Genomic DNA, 20,875 nt, shown 5'->3' with positions numbered 1-20,875 from the left:
TCTGGAGAACCACTGAGCTGTGGGGCCTCCAGGGTCCTAGAGAGGGCGCCCGGCCAGGCTGACGCCGACGTACTTCCGGCCTTTGTGTTTCGAAGTCGACGGCAGCCCCAGGGGGTCAGTTCTCCTTGCACTCGTCTGTGGGCGAGCGTGTGAGGCGCGGTAACCCTGCCCCGGGAGGACGAAGGCGTGGGTTTTCCGGTCCCGCAGGGCCAGTGTCGGCCTGTGGGGCCCAAGAAGCCCCGGCGGCCAGTCGCAGTCGCCACATCTTCCCTCCTCTCCGGCGTTTTGGGTCTTGGGCTCTTTTTGTGCCCATAGGTGGCAATATGGCAATAACTTACAAAGACTGCGTGGGGGAGAGGGAGATCCGCGCTGTGAGCCCCTCATTCAAGCCTCCTTGGAGCCAGCCTAGTTGCAGAGTTCAGGCCGACGCCGCCTGCTCTTAAGTCCTTGGCACTGCCCATAGAAGCTCGTTTTGAAAAGACCTTGTGGAAAGTTGGGTTGTTGAACCAAAGAACGCACGCTGGATCCCTCGACTTTCCGTGTTCTTTTTTTCCACATACATTTAATCAGCCCTACCAGAGTATAGGGGAAATAAAAATCAGGCTAGAATCTTGCCTTTCTCGACCTGGGACGCTCCTAGCACGGGAACTGACGTGTTGTTGATACAATGTGAGATCATAACCCAGAGATGGAGAGATACAGAGCTTGAGGGCAGAGGTCAAACCCGAAGGACTTTGCAGATGGGGTGGTATTCAAAGGAGGAGCTGTGGAAATGCCCTTCCAGCCAAGAACATTCCAGATAGAGCTGGTGCAAAAGCACAAAGGTGGAAGGGTGGGGAGAATGGAGAGAGACTGGTAAATATTTCAACACCATTCTGGTAAATGTTTATTCTGCGATGGGTAGTGGAGATTAAAGAATGTGTGGCCACAAATCCCTGTTCTAGAGATTTCTAAAAATAGTGAAAATGGTCCAAAGGTACAAACTTTGGGTTATAAGGTAACAAATTCTGGGGATATAATAGATAGCATGGTGACTATAGTTAATACTGTATTGTATATTTGAAAATTGCTAGGAGAGTGGGTCTTAAAAGTTTGCATCGCAAGAAAACAAAATTAACTGTGAGGTGACGGGTGTTAATTAAACTGTGGTAACTTCACAGTATGTACATATATCAAATCATTATGTTGTACACCTGAAACTAATATAATACTATTGATAATTATATCTCAGTCAAACGAGGGGAAATTTTTTAAATAAAAGGGAAGGGTAGCCTGATGGAAGGGCTGTGAGGAAAGACTGAGGCTATAGAGTTAGGGTGACACGGGCAGATACACAAAGATAGGGACAAGTGTACATAAGCCTTACAAACTAAAGCATGTGGCCACGGGAGCTAACAGGAGGGAGGAAGGGACGTGCACTGTTCCTGGTTGTCCCATAGTTTGCTGAGTTCAACTTCGTCAGAGTGCTTTGTTTGCAGGTGCTGGTGCTTTAGCAACTCAAAGCAATAACATGCTGAGAAAACTTGTATATGAAACAATAGGGCTTCACCTTATACTAATATATTAATAGTTCCACTGTTTACCAAGTGCACATAAGCAAATTCACAGTCCAGAAACACATAGTCTAGCTAAACAGACTATCGGCTCACTGTTCCCCTCTGGTCCCTTTGTAACCTCTTAAGCTACATTTTGCTGAATTTCTCAGGAGAGGGATATGACGGATGATAGTTGTGGTTCTGTTGCAGAGATGAACAAGTATCAGAAATTGGGCAAGCATGTAGGGGAGAAGATGCGGTATGGATGAAATCAAAGTATACAAAAATCAGGTCGTTCTCAGGTTACAAGGGTTCAGTTTCCAGATGTTCTGTATGTGCAACAGCTGGATGCACCCTGCCTCCTCCCCTCTTCTCCCTCCACCATGCAACCCCACCCCCGGAATCCACCCTCCCTGTGGATTATGTAGCAACTAAGAGTTAAGGCTGAAGGACACATTTGCTGAGGCAGCTCTTTCTCACAGTCTCAGGGAACTATGCGCTCGCTGTCTTTTCCTGCCCATCACTGTTTCCCGTTAAATTATGCCATCTTAGACCCTTTCACAAGGGTGCACAAGCTCCCACTTTATGTCCTTGCCACAGGTCCCTATCTTTCATCACTTGCCTTTTACGTTAAAATGGCATTCTTGGCACAATCCTTCCCATTCACCACTTTAAAGACATGGTTTAGTACAAATATTTATTTACTTATGTTTGAAGAGGAACTTGAAGCTTGCTTAAAAAGAAAAACTACATTTACTACATCAGTCAGTTCAGTTCAGTCGCTGAGTCGCGTCGACTCTTTGTGACCCCATGGTCTACAGTACACCAGGCTTCCCTGTCCATCACCAACTCCCAGAGCTTGCTGAAACTCATGTCCATCGAGTTGGTGATGCCATCCAACTGCCTCATCCTCTGTCACTCCCTTCTCCTCCTGCCTTCAGTCTTTCCCAACATCAGGGTCTTTTCCAGTGAGTCAGTTCTTCACATCAGGTGGCCAAAGTATTGGAGTTTCAGCTTCAGCATCAGTCCTTCCAATGAATGTTCAGGACTATTTTCCTTTAGGGCTGACTGGTTTGATCTCCTGGCAGGCCAAGGGATCTCAAGAGTCTTCTCCAACACTACAGTTCAAAAGCATCAATTCTTTGCCACTCAGCTTTCTTTATGGTCCAAGTCTCACATCCATACATGACTACTGGAAAAACCATAGCTTTGACTAGATGGACCTTTGTCGGCAATGTCTCTGCTTTTTAATATGCTGTCTAAGTTGGTCATAGCTTTGCTTCCAAGGAGCAAGTGTCTTTTAATTTTATGGCTGCAGTGACCATCTGCAGTGATTTTGGAGCCCAAGAAAATAAAGTCTGTCACTGTTTCCATCGTTTCCCCATCTATTTGCCATGAAGTGATGGAACCGGATGTCATGATCTTCGTTTTTTGAATGTTGAGTTGTTTTTTTTTTTTTTTGGTTGTCAAATGATCCTTTATTTTTCTTTTTCCTTTGCAGTTCTTAACTAGCTGGGCACTCCACTGCACCACTGTTGATATCATCTATGATGTCATGAGGGTGGCGGCCATCAACATTGCAGCCCGCAGACTGGGCAGTCCCCAGGATCTCTTTAATGGTTCCAGAAAGTTCTCTAGCTAGAGACCGGTGCCGCATCTGCCGGGCAATGTTGACGATCTCATCAAAAGTGATGTTTCCACTGTGCTTAATGTTTTTCTGCTTCTTTCTGTCCCTTGGTGGTTCCTTGAGGGCTTTGATGATCAGGGCAGAAGCAGAAGGTACCACCTCAATCTGGGCTTGTCTGTTCTGAATGGTCAGTTTCACTGTAATCCTCAGACCCTTCCAATCACCAGTTGCCTTGGCTATGTCATCACCGACCTTTTTTGGAGACAGGCCCAACGGGCCGATCTTGGGGGCCAGGGCAGACGTGGCACCGACTTCCCCACCGGTGCACCTCAGGTACACTACTTTGATCTCGTTGGGGTCAAACTTAGGCGGCATGGTGGAGGCGGCTGGTGTCGGATGAACCCGGATTCGGGACGACCAAAGAAAGTTGCACCTTCGCCTCCTCCTAGCCGAAAGCCGAAAGTGAATGTTGAGTTTTAAGCCAGGTTTTTCACTCTCCTCTTTCACTTTCATCAAGAGGCTCTTCAGTTCTTCTTCACTTTCTGCCATAAGGGTGGTGTCATCTGCGTATCTGAGGTTATTGATATTTCTCCTGGCAACCTTGCACATAGATGGGACAAAAAATATCAGAGCAGTCTGCAGTAATTAGAAGGACAAAGCCCCAAGCAAAGGATAATGTTTTTATTTCTATGCAGGCTTCAAGTTCCTCTTCGAATGTAACTAAGTAAACATTTTCATCAAACTTTGTCTTTAAAGGGGCTTCCCTTGTGGCTCAGTGGTAAAGAATCTGTCTGCCAAGCAGGAGATGAGTTCAATCCCTGGGTCAGGAAGATTCCCTGGAGGAAATGGCAACCATCTCCAGCATTCTTGCTTGGGAAATCCCATGGACAGAGGAACCTGGTGGGCTACAGTCCATGGGGTCGCAAAAGAGTCAAACACCATTTAGCAACTAAACAACCACAACATGTCTTTAAAATGACGAATGGGAAAGATTGTGCCAAGAATGCCATTTTTTAAATTCTATCCTTTGCTTGCAGTTTTGTCCTTACTGTAGACTGCCCTGATATTTCTTACCCCATCTATGGAATAAACGTATTGACAAGAGTGAAGGGATTCATACACACTTGTTTTCCAGTTTTCTTTGAGGCAATGGATAGAAAAACATTATTTCCTGGATCTGCTCTGTCCTGCCATCACTTATCTCTCCTGGTCCCACTGGAACGTGAAAACACCCTCTTTCTGGATGCAGGTCTGTAATTACGGTCTGTTCTTGACCACGTGATCCTTCTGTTGGACGGGTAGGAATGAAAGCAAAACTAAGGCAGGAATGGTTGCTCTTTCAAGTAAGTTCCCTTCCCAATGGCTCTATCTGTGCTATAGCATTGCCCAGAGACCAGAAAGGCTCTGCCCCCAAGGGGTCCATCGGGAGGACTAGGCTGTGCCGAGTGTCAGTTTTATCTGTTTTTAAGTAGAGACGTCAAACTTGCCTTCCCACCTCATTGAAGATTCAGTGAGAAAAGACAGATGAAAGCACCATGGAAACTGCAAAACATTAACACCTGTCACAGCCACTAGGCGTTAAGCATCTCCAAGGAAACATGCATGGTACCAGATGCTTTGCAGCCACGATAGGATCATTTTTAAAACTCAGAACAGTTGCCAAAATTCATCAGCTATGGAGTGGGAGAGGCAAGTAATTTCAGGTTCAAAGCTCAGGCTCTCTTCACTAAAATCCTCCAGATATAGGCGCGTATTTTCGGCCATACCCGAAATCCGGCCATCTTTCGGATGAAGAGCTGTTTAAAGTTCTTAACAACGGCAGATGGGACAAATGACTAATCACAACTTCAGAACAGCTGGCTGAGAAGCACAAGGCTCTGTGCCCCATTTTAGAACAGGCCCCAAACTGCCTGGAAAATCCATGGGCCCTGTTCATTACGGGGAATGTCGCTGCATAATATAAAAGAGGAAGACTGAAGTGTTTAGAATGACAGAGTAGTATCTCACATTCCGGACATAGTCAGAGATGCTGGAATATTCTTGACCTAAAATTCTGTCTTCATATTATTGCATAGATGCACAAATGACAAACAATGTAGAAAAATAGAAGGACTTGATTGTTGAAAACTGCTAAACAGCAACAGGAAAAAAAATTTAAGAAATGCAAAGAAGTCTTTTTCCATTGGGGCTAAAATCTCTTCTTTAGATTTTGAAAACAGTTCTATTTCTCACCTGAATACAGACATATGTTTGACTCTTTAGAAAAATTCTGAAACTCTTGCTTCCTGCCCCAGAAAGGCTGCTTCTCAGCTCCTGCCCTGCTGTCATCCTGGGATCTCCTTTCTGCAGCCCCCTGGGAAGCCCTTAATCCCGTCCCCTCCCATCAGTTGGGTTTTCTGCTTCTGGGTCCTAGTTCTCTCCTGATTACTCCTCCTTTGCGTACGTACTAAGTTGCTTCGGTCGTGTCTGACTCTTTGGGACCCCATGGACTGCAGCACACCAGGCTTCCCTGTCCATCACCAACTCCCAGAGCTTACTCAAACTCACGTCCATCGAGTCGGTGATGCCAACCAACCATCTCATCTTCTGTCATCCCCTCCTCCTCCTGCCTTCAATCTTTCCCAGCATCAGGGTCTTTTCCAATAACTCTGTTCTTTGCATCAGGTGGCAAAAGTATCGGAGTTTCAGCTTCAGCATCAGTCCTTCCAATGAATATTCAGGACTGATTTCCTTTAGGATTGACAAAGCTCCTTCTTTGGGTGAAGCATATTCTTCTATAAGCATTCTGAGATAACGTGCTTGTTGGAGTAAATATTTTGAGACCTTGGTTATCTAAAAGTGTCTTTTTGGTCCTCTTTAAAAATAACTTTTTGTAGTTTAGGTGTAAAATTCTAGTTTGGAAACAATTTGGAATATTGTTTCCTAAATTCCAATATTGCTATTAAGCCACCCAGGAGCATTCTGATTCTTCATCCTTTACATGAGACCTCTTTTTGATTTCTGGTAATCTTTAGGTTCAAAATTTTCTCATCCATGTGTTGATTTTGTTTCTTTCACATTCATTTTGCTGAGCATTCAGTGGGCTGTGCATGTCCTCCATTTCTGAGAAATTACCTTAAATTGTCTTACTCATAATTTCCCCCACTTCATTTTCTCTGTTCTTGCCTCCCCAAACTCCTAAAATTCAGATGTGGGAACTCCTGGGTTGAGATTCTAATTTTCATGTTTTTCACTCCTTTTTGAAAATGTGTTTGTCTTTTCTGTTCTGTTTGCTGTCATATTTCCTTAACCTTCCCTTCTATTGAATGTTTCGTTTTTGCTCCAGTATTTCCCATCCCAAAGATACTTCTTGTGTTTCCTGAGTGTTCCATTTGTAGAGGACCCTGCATTTCTGAGGTTGTTAACAGCAGGTTTCTGTTCACTGTTTTCTTCTGCCCCCTGCATCGTCATGGTTTCTCGGTCTTTCTCTTGTTGTAGCCACAGTTATTTCATGAGCTGGAGATGGCCTTGGTGTGTTTTGCTTCTTCACAGGAGCCTCCAAGCCCACCTTAACACAAATCCTCACAAGTCCCATTGCTTTAAATATAGCCCAAAGAAGGATCTATTTAGCCACCTGAACCTGCCTGCTTTGCCAAAGGGCATCACCATCAGCTCCCAGTAGATGAGACAAACCCCAGGGCAGTAAAACCCCCAAACCTGCTGCTGCCCTTCAGGGTTCTCTACCCAGAAACTCCCCACTGGACTCCTGAGTGACATCACCAAGACACGCAATTCCCTTCTGCGATTCCCCTCTCTCCTGGAAGTTCCCTCGCCCTGTTCCCTCTCTGGGTTCCAGATGCCGCAACTGTTCCTGGAAGTTCTCCTGCTAGGCCTTCAGCTGTCTATAAGGTCCTTTTCAAGCAGTCATGACCAAGCCTTACCCAGTAAAGCCTGTTCTGTGATCCTGTCTCATCTTGGTCCTGTCTCTTCCGTGATCAACCCCGAAGTTCTCGACCTCACCAGACCTAAAGATGGGGCTTTCCTCACATATCCCAGTGGTCCACTCACAGGCCTCGTTGGCTCTGGGTGTGGGCAGGCCTCGTCCACCTTGAGCGCCCCTTAGAAGATCTGGTGGGAACTCGACTCCCACGGTCAGCATCGAGATCGCATCTCTTGGTCAGTTTCTCCAGGGAAAAATCCTGCAGCCTCCCTCCTGAGGCACCCAAGCCTGGCTGCTGGTACTCCGCATGCTGGGGGAGGAAAGGACTTGACCCTTGAAGGGTGGAGGGTGAAGGGCAAGGCCACTCTCATCCACCGGTGGGTCTGAGAGCCCGCACCCCTCGGCTACCAACTGGACCCAGCTGGACTGAGGCCACCGGGAACAGCTGAGGCGTGGGTGCTGTACAGAAACCAAGGGTTAAATAAATGTCTACTCACCAGTGATGAGACCCTCCCCACAAGTCTCTGTCGCAGACACGTGGTTTTTCCTAGGACAGGAGATCACAAACTTCTCTAAAGGGCCAGACAGCAAATATTTTCGGCTTTGCAGGCTGCATGGTTGATGTCACAACTATTCAACTCTGCCCTCATAGTGCAAAAGCAACTCTGTAAACGAAGAAGCGTGGTTTCCTTCCAAAATCACCTGATTTATGGACACTGAAATTTGAATTTAATATAACTTCACATCATGGACAATAATCCTTCTTTTGATTTTTTTCCCCAACCATTGAGAAACATAAAATTCTGTACATAAAATAGACAACCAACAAGAACCTACTATATAGCACAAGGAACTCTACTCAACATTCTGTGATAACCTATATGGGAAAAGAATCTGAAAAAGAATGAATATATGTATAACTGAATCACTTTCCTGAGCACTTGAAACTAACACAACATTGCAGAGCAACTATACTCCAACAAAATTTTTTTGAAAAATAAGTAAAAGCCATAAAATTTTTAGATTGCTAACTCTACCAAAAAGTGGCAAGCCACATTTGGTCCAGTGGCAGAAGTTTGTCCATCCCGGTCCTGGAACATCGTGGTCGGGAGTTTATTGTCAAAGGCCTCTGAACCTTTCTTCCTCCTCCCCCTAGAATGCTCCCAGTGCTGGTTTTTGTAGGTAGAGGGTTACCGGTTCTCTCTCTCTCTCTCTCTCTCTCTCTCCCCCTCATGCCATGGAAATGCAGACACTTATGAATTACCCTGGAGTGGGAAAGGTGGTGACAGCAATTCCAGGGGTTCCTGCCAAGTTCTACCCTGGGTGGAACAAGCCGTTGATTGTTCTCCGTCCCTGGATTTTACCCAAGGTGATACAGGAGTGCAGGGAGAGGAGAGGAGATGGCTGGGGGAGGTGGGGGCCCTGAGGCAGAGCTTATGAGTCAGAACCTCTGTCTCCAGCAAGAAAGGTGGTTTTCAGTAAGCCAGAACTTTCTAATCTCGGTTTTCAAATTGGCAAGGAAAGAAATCCTCCATTGCAGGGGCAGAATGGGGGTTTGGCAGGGAAAAGAGCTTCTTCTGCCACTCCTTTTTTTTTAAATCAATTTCTATTGGAATATGTTGGTTTACAATGTCTTGTTAATTTCTGCTGTATAGCAAAATGAATCAGTAATACGTGTATGCACTCTTAGATTCTCCTCCGTGTGGGTCAGTACAGAGTATTAAGTAGAGTTCCCTGTGGTCTACAGTAGGTTCTTGTTAGTTATCTGTTTTATATATAGGCTTGTGTATATGTCAGTCCCAGCCTCCCGATTCTTAATGAGCATGTTGGGGGTAAATCAGGTCTACTTGCTGGGCCTCAATTCCTCTGTCTCTAAAATGAAGATAATCATTCCCTACCTCATTGGGTAGTCGTGTGGATTACTTCCTAAAATTCCCATCACATCAAGAGAGCTTAATGGCAGAGAGTATAGTTCCAATTTATCTAGACAAGGAGACTCAGAGAGGTTAAGGCACCATCCCAAAGGCACACAGCTGACTAAAAGGTGGAGGCGGGAATACAATTTATTTTCTCAACTCTCCACTGATATTCTTTCTTCGACCTTGCACTGCAGGAAGAGGAGGCCTTGGTTCTTTTTCTTACACACGTGAAATTCTACAGTAGGGAAGGTGTCAGGGCTGAGGACATCAGGTCCGCTCCACCCCCCTTTCACCCAGCCCCCCTCCCACCCTCCTTGGTTTCTGCTGCAGCGCCCTCGGTCAGACACTGGGCAAAGCGGCCTCTGCACCACATAGCTCAGCGTGGATGGGCCTCACCTCTCCGCCACCTCCCTTCTCCCGGCATCTCCATCCCCACCCCCTTCCTGAGTCAGGCTCCCTTCCCCTGGATGGTTACAAAGATTCTTTGTGATGTATGTATTTACACGGGAGGAGTGAGAGCTGGGGCCTGGCCGCACTCAAACCACCGGGGCCCCCAGCCCTGTTTACATCAAGACAGGAGCCAAGACAGGTGACCCCGTTGCCCTGGGGGCGGGAGGGGGAGCGGGCGACTGAAAGCAGAACCCAAGTCCAGACCCCGAGGCACGGGCTCCTGGTTTCTGGGCTGCTTCCCACAGGAGCGGCGCCTCTGCGCCTTACCCAGGGAGGCCTGTTTACTCGGCTGGGTGAGAGTTGTTTGCACAGGGAGGGAGTCAGTGCCATCTGGTTGTTCTCTGGCCCGGCCAGCACAGTAGGTAGGGATCATAGGGATCGAAAGTGGTCGACACACAGTTTGGCAAAAAGAAACTAGAGACAGAATTAAAGTTTTAAAGATGGGACCCGGGGACTCAAGACCTCTTGGGTCAGGCGCCCTGTTCCTCAGAGCCACATCACTTTTATTTAGTGTCTTGGCAAGCAGAAAGGATCTGTTGTGCTACATGAAGTCAGCCTCCTGTGTCCCTGGACACCTCTCCCATTTTATTGATTACTTTAAACTATCTGTTATTTTCTTATACAAGGGCTATCACCTAGGTGGAGGTCATATGTCCACATATGCCTTGGGAAAACATCTTGGTGTGTGCACAAGCAGTGTTCTGAACTTGCGCTGACCGAGCGTTCCAAGGTCCACACTATGTTTTTCCTTAGCTTAGCAGGGCATGACAACCTCAACTGATCAACCCGATGTACTTTTATTTGGGTTATGTTGTATTGCTGTATTTTGTTTTTATTCTTTTCCTATGGTGATTTTCTCATGGCTTACCCAGAGCAGCAGGTGGCTGACTGTTAACCCCTGCATATCCCCCTTTATGTTTTTGTAGCAGAAGATATGTTGATCTTGCAACTTCTTTCTTCATTAGTTCTTGGAGGGTTTTTCCCATGCATCTGAGGACTGTTGTTAGTCTCCTCATCTATATGAGTTTGGGCTCCCCAGTATATGCTGAGATTTTTGTCTATGTCTGGAGACAGTCTTTTTTGGACCTTGATAAGGCTGTTCAGATGGAGAAGGCAATGGCACCCCACTCCAGTACTCTTGCCTGGAAAATCCCATGGATGGAGGAGCCTGGTAGGCTGCAGTCCATGGGGTCGCGAAGAGTCGGACACAACTAAGCGATTCACTTTCATTTTTCACTTTCATGCATTGGAGAAGGAAATGGCAACCCACTCCAGTATTCTTGCCTGGAGAATCCCAGGGACGGGGGAGCCTGGTGGGCTGCCGTCTATGGGGTCCCACAGAGTCAGACACGACTGAAGTGACTTAGCAGCAGCAGCAGCAAGGCTCTTCAGAACCCAAATGTCTCCAACTTCTGGAGGGACGAGACAGAGAGAAAAGAAAAATGTTTTAATTTTACCCACAAGTATAAATCACTAAATTGTTTTAAACCATCAGTGACTTGAGGAGTTTTTTTAATATCTGAAAACAAAGACTAGGAGCCAGTAATATGTCAGACAAAAGGTCATGAAAATTGTAGTCATATTTAGCAGTCTGTTCAATCTCATATAGCCAAGAGGTCCTTGCCTGATGACAAAGGACGTCCATGAAGGTAATAATCTCCAAGAAGCTCATGAAATTTTTGCCAGTGTCTGTACAACCTGTCCAGCAAAGTGGGTTTCCTGATCACTGGAGATTGCAGAAAATATATTTTAACCATTTTTTTCCATCGTGAGATATTAACCCTACAGCCAGGAAAGGCTTTACCGTGTCAAATAAAAGAGGTTTGTCAGGGAGCAGGGAAAAGCCAAGCAGCCGTCTTGGACTTCCCATATCCCTGACTGTTTGGTTTATAGCCATTGTTTATCCATTTCAAATTTTCTGATGAGGGGTTAGTTTTCTAGAAGCAGAATAAGCTTTGTCTATGTGTGCCAGAGTTTCCATAGGTCACTGTGAAATAACACTCATTGATTTTATCAAAGTAACAAAAGATTTTAAAAGCAAATATGAATCACTTAAAGACAAATTTACATAGTCTGTTTTCAAAAGCCATATTTCAAGAAAACTTTGTTTTTTAACAGGAAGAGAAAATCAAATTCCAGATTGGTACCAGCTTATATTCATTGTGAAACAATAGTTATTCACTTAGTCAAAGTAACAATAAAAGATTTCAAAGGCAGTTTAATGTCTTAAGAAACTTGTATCATGCACAAACTCTCTTCCACTTGCCACAAACCTTTTTTATGCTTCTGTATTCATCACTCTATTTGCCCATTCAGAAAACAGCCACCTGTAAGTTCAGATGTACTTCCCTTTTCTTTAATAGAATGTAATTCCATTCCTTATACCTTTTTTATTAAAAACACACATCCTACTTTCAGCAACCATGAACTGTACTTTATATCATTTTGTAGATTAGTAAATATAACTCACCCAAAGCTATGTCATTTGAAAAAATATCTTCACAAAGTCAATAAATAAACATTAATACCAGGTATCAATTCAATAGTGAATATTTCCCAGTTCACAGAAGCCTGAAATGCATTTTAGTTTAATTTTTTGAATTTAGAATTGTTTGATTCATAAGCACTTCCTTCTCTTTAGGTCAATTAAATAGAGCTCATTGGCCAATCAGCCTTTAGCAATTTTGTCCAAGGACGAAGACACACACTGAGACACACATCAATTTAGACAGACATATAGACAGAGATCTCATACTTTTCTGTTTGATATTTAAAATGTCTCTTTGCCCCTTCTTTTCTTCTTGGTTTGAGTTCTACCAATTTGTTTATGGCTGGAGTCCCAGATAGAGTGGGTTTTGTATCCCAAGGACATGATAAGAGTTAACTTTAGGTTTTTTCCCAGGTCTGTTTTTGTTTCTCAGGCAGAATTGGAGCTCCAAAAAAGTATTTTAACAAGGCAACTTTTTTTTTTAATTGTGCATGCAAGAAGAACCAGTTTTTCAACTTCAAAAAAGATTTTATTTTAACCAGTTTTTACCCGAAGTCTAAACAGTATCATGGCCATTCAGTGTCAAAAATGTCATCTCTCTTTTCTGTAGTCATAGTTTCATAGCTAAACTTTAAACCAGAGAGTGTTCTAGTTGGCTCTGATGACAGGGGTAGACTGATAAGGTGTCCCAGCAAGGATTGTCTCTCCTCCGGGGAGGTGAGGTCTTCTCTTAAAGTAAAGAAAGCCTGTCGTTTAACTTCTACTTTCTCCCAGGCTTTTATGCAGTATTGCCTCACCTGTTCTATAGCCTGATCTTCCATAAGCACTTGATCTTGAGTTCTCCCCCAATTTCCACTGCATACCAATTGATCTAAAGAGATGGGGATCTGTCCGGCTTGGTCATGAGCCACCATAATCAAATGGGAACCCTCAGCTAGTCCCTACACTATTTCCAAGGTAAAAGGAGAATTTACTCCATAATTTTGAACAGCTTGCTTAAGTTCCTTTAGTGTTTTGAAGGGAATCTATTTGCATACAGCCTCATACACCCCATTAGGATTATTAGGATCTTTCCCAGGAGCTACTCGTTCCCGTATAGTCATTGGAAATATCATAATCATAGCCTCCAAGTCACCCTCCTGTTGAGCCCACCAAATACTTTTCTGGAGGGGTGACAGACCTGTTGTCTGTGGCAAGGAAGGAAAAGCTTGAGTCACTCCATCGGTTAAGACAGGAGAGGGAGGAAGAGGAGCTAAAGGAAATTCGTCCTCCCCAAAGTTGCAGTTTTGCTCTCGGCGATTTTTTTGGGCTCCAAAATCACTGCAGATGGTGACTGCAGACATGAAATTAAAAGACACTTGCTCCTTGGAAGAAAAGCCATCACCAACTTAGCATATTAAAAAGCAGAGACATTGCTTTGCCAACAAAGGTTCATCTAGTCAAAGTTATGGTGTTTTTAGTAGTCATGTATGGATGTGAGAGTTGGACTACAAAGAAAGCTGAGCACCGAAGAATTGATGCTTTTGAACTGTGGTGTTGGAGAAGACTCTTGAGAGTCCCTTGGACTGCAAGGAGATCCAACCAGTCCATACTAAAGAAAATCAGTCCTGAATATTCATTGGAAGGGCTGATTCTGAAGCTGAAATACTTTGGCCACCTGATGCGAAGAACTGACTTATCGGAAAAGACCCTGATGCTGGGAAAGATTGAAGGCAGGAGAAGGGGACAACAGAGGACGAGATGGTTGGATGGCATCACCAACTCAATGGACATGAGTTTGAATAAACTCCAGGAGTCGGTGATGGACAGGGAGGCCTGGCATGCTGCAGTCCATGGGGTCGCAAAGAGTTGGACACGACTCAGCGACTGAACTGAACTGAAACAAAGGTGCAGGTTCGCTCTTGGTGATCCTTCACTTTCGAGCCCCATGTTGGGCGCCACTTGCTGCGGCCAGCACAGCGGGTAGGGATCGAAAGTGGTTGATGCACAGTTTGGGAAAAAGAAACGAGACAGGATTAAAGTTTTAAAGATGGAAACAGGGGTCTCAAGACCTCTTGGGTCTAGAGCCCTGTTCCTCAGAGCCACATCACTTTTATTTAGTGTCTTGGCAAGCAGAAAGGATCTGTTGTGCTACATGAAGTCAGCCTCCTGTGTCCCTGGACACCTCTCCCATTTTATTGATTACTTTAAACTATCTGTTATTTTCTTATACAAGGGCTATCACCTAGGTGGAGGTCATATGTCCACATATGCCTTGGGAAAACATCTTGGTGTGTGCACAAGCAGTGTTCTGAACTTGTGCTGACTGAGCGTTCCAAGGTCCACAGTATGTTTTTCCTTAGCTTAGCAGGGCATGACAACCTCAACTGATCAACCCGATGTACTTTTATTTGGGTTATGTTGTATTGCTATATTTTGCTTTTATTCTTTTCGCATGGTGATTTTCTCATGGCTTACCCAGAGCAACAGGTGGCTGACAATAACCCCTGTAGCTTGTCATTCCTTTGAGAGTGAATATGGCGAATTTGGGGAAAATTCTCAAAACAGTGCTAACTAAAAAAAAAACAAAACAGTGCTAACTTTTTCCCCTGTAATTCATACCCACACCAAATAAATCATCTTGGGCTTTTCAAAGTGGGAAGAAATGCAGTTTTCAGCACTCAAGGAATGGTGATGTTTAGCACCAGAAGGTACTTTGCAGTCAGCAAAGCATTGTCATTTCCCCATTTCACATGACCTTCCAGACAGCACAGAGGTGGGAAGCTGTGATCAACATCATCCCTGTTTTACAGATGAGGAGCTGACACGAAACCACACATGCAATGAGAGGCAGCAGCCCAGTGACTGCAGATGATACACCTTTTCTACTCTGCCTCTGCCTCCCACTTGGCTGTTAAGCAAGGCGTGCAGAGAGCTTGTTCCTATATGTAACGGCCTTCCAGGTGGCTCCCGGGAGAGCTGCAGGGCACTGTGCCCAGACCATGGGGTCTGTCCATGGGTACCACCAGTGGGGTGTTCCCTGGGCACCAGATGAAGCTTTATGTGGACCAGTCATATGAAGCCACATGTAACATACACACTCTTGTTCAGTTCAGTTCAGTTCAGTTGCTCAGTCATGTCCAACTCTTTGCGACCCCATGAACTGCAGCACGCCAGGCCTCCCTGTCCATCGCCAACTCCCAGAGCTTACTCAAACTCAAGTGCATCAAGTCAGTGATATCATCCAACCATCTCATCTTCTGCTGTCCCCTTCTCCTCCTGCCTTCAATCTTTCCCAGCATCAGGGTCTTTTTCAATAAGTCAGTTATTCTCAACAGGTGGCCAAAGTATTGGAGTTTCAGCTTCAGCATCAGCCCTTCCAATGAATATTCAGGACTAATTTCCTTTAGGATGGACTGGTTGGATCTCCTTGCTGTCCAAGGGACTCTCAAGAGTCTTCTCTACCACCACAGTTCAAAAGCATCAGTTCTTCGGCGCTCAGCTTTCTTTATAGCCCAACTCTCACATCCATACATGACTACTGGTATAATCATAGATTTGACTAGATGAACCTTTGGTGGCAAAGTAATGTCTCTGCTTTTTAATATGCTGTCTAGGTTGGTGATGCCTTTTCTTCCAAGGAGCAAGTGTCTTTAATTTCATGGCTGCATTCACCACCTGCAGTGATTTTGGAGCCCAGGAAAATAAAGTCTGTCACTGTTTCCACTGTTTCCCCATCTATTTGCCATGAAGTGATGCGACCAGATGCCATGATCTTAGTTTTCTGAATGTTGAGTTTTAAGCCAACTTTTCTGCTCTCCTCTTTCACTTTCATCAAGAGGCTCTTCAGTTCTTCTTCGCTTTCTGCCATAAGGGTGGTGTCATCTGCATATCTGAGGTTATTGGTATTTCTCCTGGCAATCTTGATTCCAGCTTGTGCTTCATCCAGCCTGGCATTTTGCGTGATGTACTCTGCATATAAATTAAATAAGCAGGGTGACAACATACAGCCTTGACATACTCCTTTCCCAATTTGGAACCAGTCTGTTGTTCCACATCCAGTTCTAACTGTTGCTTCTTGACCTGCACACAGATTTCTCAGGAGGCAGGTCAGGTGGTCTGGTATTCCTATCTCTTGAAGAGGTTTCCACAGTTTGTTGTAATCCACACAAAGGCTTTGGCATAGTCAATAAATGCAAAGTCAAGTGGGCCTTAGGAAGCATCACTACGAACAAAGCTAGTGGGGGTGATGGAATTCCAGTCGAGCTGTTTCAAATCCTGAAAGATGATGCTGTGAAAGTGCTGCACTCAATATGGCAGCAAATTTGGAAAACTCAGCAGTGGCCACAGGACTGGGAAAGGTCAGTTTTCATTCCAGTCTCAAAGAAAGGCAATGCCAAAGAATGCTTAAACTACCGCACAATTGCACTCATCTCACACGCTAGTACAGTAATGCTCAAAATTCTCCAAGCCAGGCTTCAATAGTACGTGAACTGCGAATTTCCAGATGTTCAAGCTGGATTTAGAAAAGACTGAGGAACCAGAGTTAAATTGCCAATATCCGTTGGATCATCGAAAAAGCAAGAGTTCCAGAAAAACATCTATTTCTGTTTTATGGACTACGCCAAAACCTTTGACTGTGTGGATCACGCACTCTTGTACCACCAGCGAAATGGTAGTGAGGGAAGATGTTATGGGACTGCTGAAGTTTCCTTCAAGTTAATTTGTCCCTGCTTCCTCTCTGCCTTATCTCCCTGCATTAAAACTGTGGGTGTCTACCAGAAGCCATGACCTGAGTTCCAAGAACGGTCCCAGCTCCTTCTTCCCAATTCTTTATCTTCCCTTTTTAACCCCAAACACCAAACCCACCCAATAAGCATCACTCCCAGCTGCCTCCCCTTTCTCCCTCCACCTCTGTCCCTTAAGTCCAGCTGCCCTGCTCCGTCCAAATTGCTTTGACCTGTGAAGTCGGTTGGAACTTCTTGGCTCTGCTCCCACCCACCTTAGCCCAGCCCCAGCACCCAACTCTGCACCTGACCAGCCTCACCTCCTACTCTTTCCCCTCCCTGTCAAATCCTGTCTCCCCCTCTTCTCACCAATCCATCCTTCAGTGACTACTTTTTCTGACAACTAATGTGCAACTTTGTTTTTACAGCTTGCAAAGTACAGTTGCCTTTATGCATGTACAAACATTCTTACCAAGTCTCATTTAGAAGTTAGTTTTTCCTCCCTGCTGGATCTCTCTTCATCTCCTGCCTAAACTACTACTGGTTTGGGGTGGGGGCTGGGGGCAGATGTGGGAGTTTTGCTTGTATGTTTTGAGTTTGTTTGTCTGTTTGTCTTTTTCTTTGCCTTTAATACACCTGAGTTCTGCCTGCCTTTAAAAAAAAAAAAATTGGCCACACTGTGTGGCATGCAGTATCTTAGTTCCCCAATCAGGGATCAAACCCTGGCCCTCTGCAGTGGAAGCATGGAGTCTTAACCACTGGATCACCAGGGAAGTCCCCTGCCACTGTTCCTTTAACCAACCTACATTAAGATCTTTCTCCACCTTCCTGACAAATTGCTCCTTATAAGACCTCACCTCCTTTCCTACAAAAATTCTAATTAACCGTCTATAGTCTCTTCTTTCTCAACATTCAGAGCCTGTTAATAATCGTTAGAATGTGACTCCTGGATGGACTTCCCTGGTAGTCCAGTGGTTAAGAAGTCACCTGCCAATGCAGGGAACATGGGTTCAGTCTCTGGCTGGGGAAGATCCCACATGCTTCAGAGCAACTAAGCCCGTGCTCCCCAACTGCTGAGCCTGTGCCCTAGAGCCTGAGAGCCTCAACTACTGAGCCCCACACCATAACTAATGAAGCCTGCACCTAGAGCTGGTGGACCACAGCAAAGAGTAGCCCCTGCTTGCCACAACTAGAGAAGGCCCATATTGTAGCAATGATGACCCAGCACAGCCCCAAATAAATAAGTAAATAAAGAAATAAAAATAAATATTAGAAAAAATGACTCCTGGAACCAGCAGCTGTAAGGATCAGGTGGCCATGAATGACAGTTCTCCCCATGACCAGTCACCCCGTGCCGCCTGGGTGTGTTTATACATCCACACTTTGTTTCCTTACCCTGCAAGCTCTTTGCGGCAGTGATGATCATTTTCCTTTTTATTTTATTTTATTTTTTTCATTTTCCTTTTTAAACTACACAGATGTTTAGAGGAAGCTCTGGATTCATTTGGCTGCTTTCCAGTTTCTAGCCCAACTCAGACATGTCCGGTACCTTGTGTTCTATTACCTGTAGGTTTGGAGTTACATCAAAGGCAACTTGCAGGGGGTGGGGGAGGAGGCACTGTGTAAAAATTGAGAAACTTCAGCTAAATATCCCATTTCTCTTTTCTCCTTGGAAGAATTAGCCTCTCTGGAAATTCTGAGTCCACACCCAGCTTGGCAGCAATAGCCTGAAGGGTGAATGCTTCCCTTGGCCAGAGAGTGTGCTCAACACATGGGCAACTCCCCACAGTCTCACTTCAGGCTCAGGTAACAGTCACATATATCCCAGCCATTGGCTAGCCTGGCCCCTGTGGGCACTTGGGGGTGGGGTGGCTGGACATGCATAAAGAGAAATCGATGTTCAATAGCATAAAAGTGTGGGACTTAGGGGCAACAGGAAGAGAAGCTGCGTGCATCACTGCTGACCATGGAGCAGGCTTAGACACCCCCTTTTCCTTTTTTTTTAATTAATTTTTTATTTGAGTATAGTTGTTAGTTTCCACAGCAAAATGAATCAGTTACACATATACATACATCCGCTCTTTTTTAGGTTCTATTCCCTTACAGGTCATAACAGAGTATTGAGTAGAGTTCCCTGTGCCTGACAGAGACCATCCTTTTTTCTACCACCAGAGAGTTACCTTGGAAAGAGGCACCGCACAGAAGGCTTAATTCTGCTCTGGGAAACCCGCAATCAGGCAGAGAAGTGTATTTCTGCAGCTCTGGATATGCGCACCACTTCACTTTGTATTTCGGTGACTCATACGTTGGTTTAATGTCCCCACCAGGCTGCAAACTTCTAGAATACCAGTGCAATGTCACTATCATATCCTCCAAACAAGCATAATCCCTGATACATAATATATCATGATCAATGGCTATGAATAAATAAGTTCTGCCATAATGCTGATGTGACTCAGTAAATTAAGCAAGGTCAATGGAAGGACATTTGTCACCCTTCTGGTGTAAATAACTTTGCTGCAGCACGAAGGTAAGAATGAAGCCTCTCTGGGGAAGAAATATGGTTATACATATATTTTTTATTGAAGTATATCATCGATATAAGTTACAGATCTATAGTGATGCATGATTTTTAAAGGGTCTACTCCATTTATAGTTATGGAGTATTGGCTATATTCCCTCGGTTGTAGCTTATTTTATACATAATAGTTTGTACCTTTTACTCCCCACCACTGCATTCCCTCTCTCCTTCCCTATCCCCACTGTGACCACTAGTGTGTTCTTTGTGAGTTTGTTTCTTTCATGTTACATTCCCCAGTTTGTTGTATTTTTTAGATTCCACATATAAATGTTGTATTTTTTTAATTCCACATACAAATATCATACAGTATTTGTATTCCTCTGTCCAATTTATTTTACTTCGCATAATACTCTCCAAGTCCATTCATGTGGTTGCAGATGGAAAAATTCCATTCTTTTTTATGGCTGAGTATTTTCCTATTTTGTATATCTACACACACACACACACACACACACACAAACCACATCTTCTTAACCCGTTCACCTGTTGATGGACACTTAGATAGCTTCCATATCTTGGCAATTATAAATGATGTTTTTTATGTATATGTATGTATGTGTACATATAAATATTAATTCACCTGTCAGAATCTGTACTAATTAAACAATCCAAAAGACATTTGCACAAAAATCTTCATTTAAATATTTCTTAACCTAGCAAAACTTTCAAAGTATTCAGCATGTCTAGAAATATAGGAATGAACTATTTAGCTATTAAAATGACGCTTATCCATTCTGTGTAGCAAAATTTTAAATGTCAGTGATATGATAATTAAGCTTTTTAAAGTAGTACACATAATTTCACATCAACCACATCTGGCTTTTCTAGGTGACAAGGAACCAAGTAAGTCTCTTTTATTGGCTAGGACTTTATTGTAAGGACACACAGGGAAATGGGGAGATAGGAAACAATACCGTCTGCAGCAAAGTCGAGCACCGCACAGAACCGGGGCCTGCAGGCTGTTCAGACGGCCACCTGCTCATGCTGGGGGTTCTCAGTAGTGGGGGGCGGGCTCCCCTCTGCGCAGTCTGCCATGTGGTGCATAAGCCCTGAAACCACTGCTAACCCATGACACCCACAGCTTCATGGCTTCTGTCACCTAATGCCTTCTGCTGATTGATTTCTGCCTGGCCCCGGTTTTCTGATTGCCTCACATCTGAACTCCCCAAGAAAGGAGATCTAGATGCTTTACTTCCCTACTGTTCCATTCTTCAGAGCTCTCAGACCAGACCACCTCTGTAATCCCAGTGGTCAGCATATAAACTGTGCTTCCAAAAAGTGCCCAAACCTGATCCCATCAATTTGGTCCAAAAAGTGGTCACACAATATGAATGTAGCAGGTACTTCAAACATATCAGCCACCTATCCAATACAATCTATAATTTTGAACCATATTTAAAATAATAAATAAAAATATATACATAGGGAAGGGCTTCCCATGTGGTGCTAGTGGTAAGGAACTCATCTGCTAATGCAGGAGATGTAAGAGACACTGGTTCCATTCCTGGGTTGGGAAGATCCCCTGAAGGAGGGCATGAAAACCCACTCTAGTATTCTTGCCTGGAGAATCTCATGGACAGAAGAGCCTGGTGGGCTACAGTCCACAGGGTCAAAAAGAGTTGGATATGACTGGAGCAACTTAGCACATAC

The 20,875-nt window shown here is 44.5% G+C and overlaps 2 protein-coding genes and 1 long non-coding RNA gene across 3 annotated transcripts in view; 1 reads left to right on the top strand and 2 right to left on the bottom strand.

The window, feature by feature from the left end:
• Positions 1-2,975: 2,975 nt before the first annotated feature.
• Positions 2,976-3,552, bottom strand: LOC122701860 (60S ribosomal protein L12-like). The gene has a single exon (XM_043915263.1). The coding sequence runs from the start codon at positions 3,535-3,537 to the stop codon at positions 3,040-3,042; it is 498 nt and encodes a 165-aa protein (XP_043771198.1). The 5' UTR covers positions 3,538-3,552; the 3' UTR covers positions 2,976-3,039.
• LOC122701865 (60S ribosomal protein L12-like) overlaps positions 3,544-20,875 on the top strand; it is a 144,841-nt gene continuing 127,509 nt past the window's right edge. Inside the window, exon 1 of the mRNA XM_043915268.1 lies at positions 3,544-3,624. Coding sequence (XP_043771203.1) covers positions 3,559-3,624 — 66 coding nt within the window. The 5' untranslated portion in view covers positions 3,544-3,558. The remainder of the gene's footprint in view (positions 3,625-20,875) is intronic.
• LOC122701871 lies at positions 3,714-8,216 on the bottom strand. Its single transcript, XR_006343139.1, has 3 exons — positions 8,119-8,216; positions 7,579-7,797; positions 3,714-3,762 (listed from the first exon to the last, which is right to left on the bottom strand). It is a non-coding gene; the product is annotated as an uncharacterized LOC122701871 (long non-coding RNA).

This window comes from Cervus elaphus, chromosome 10, assembly GCF_910594005.1.
Source record: "Cervus elaphus chromosome 10, mCerEla1.1, whole genome shotgun sequence".
NCBI classification, from domain to species: Eukaryota; Metazoa; Chordata; class Mammalia; order Artiodactyla; family Cervidae; genus Cervus; species Cervus elaphus.
Note: the sequence above shows the minus strand (reverse complement) of the source record. Positions and strands in the feature narration are given on the sequence as shown.

Coding starts and splice junctions, on each gene's coding strand:
- LOC122701860 (XM_043915263.1), bottom strand. CDS start 3,537: ATGCCGCCTAAGTTTGACCCCAACGAGATCAAAGTAGTGTACCTGAGG.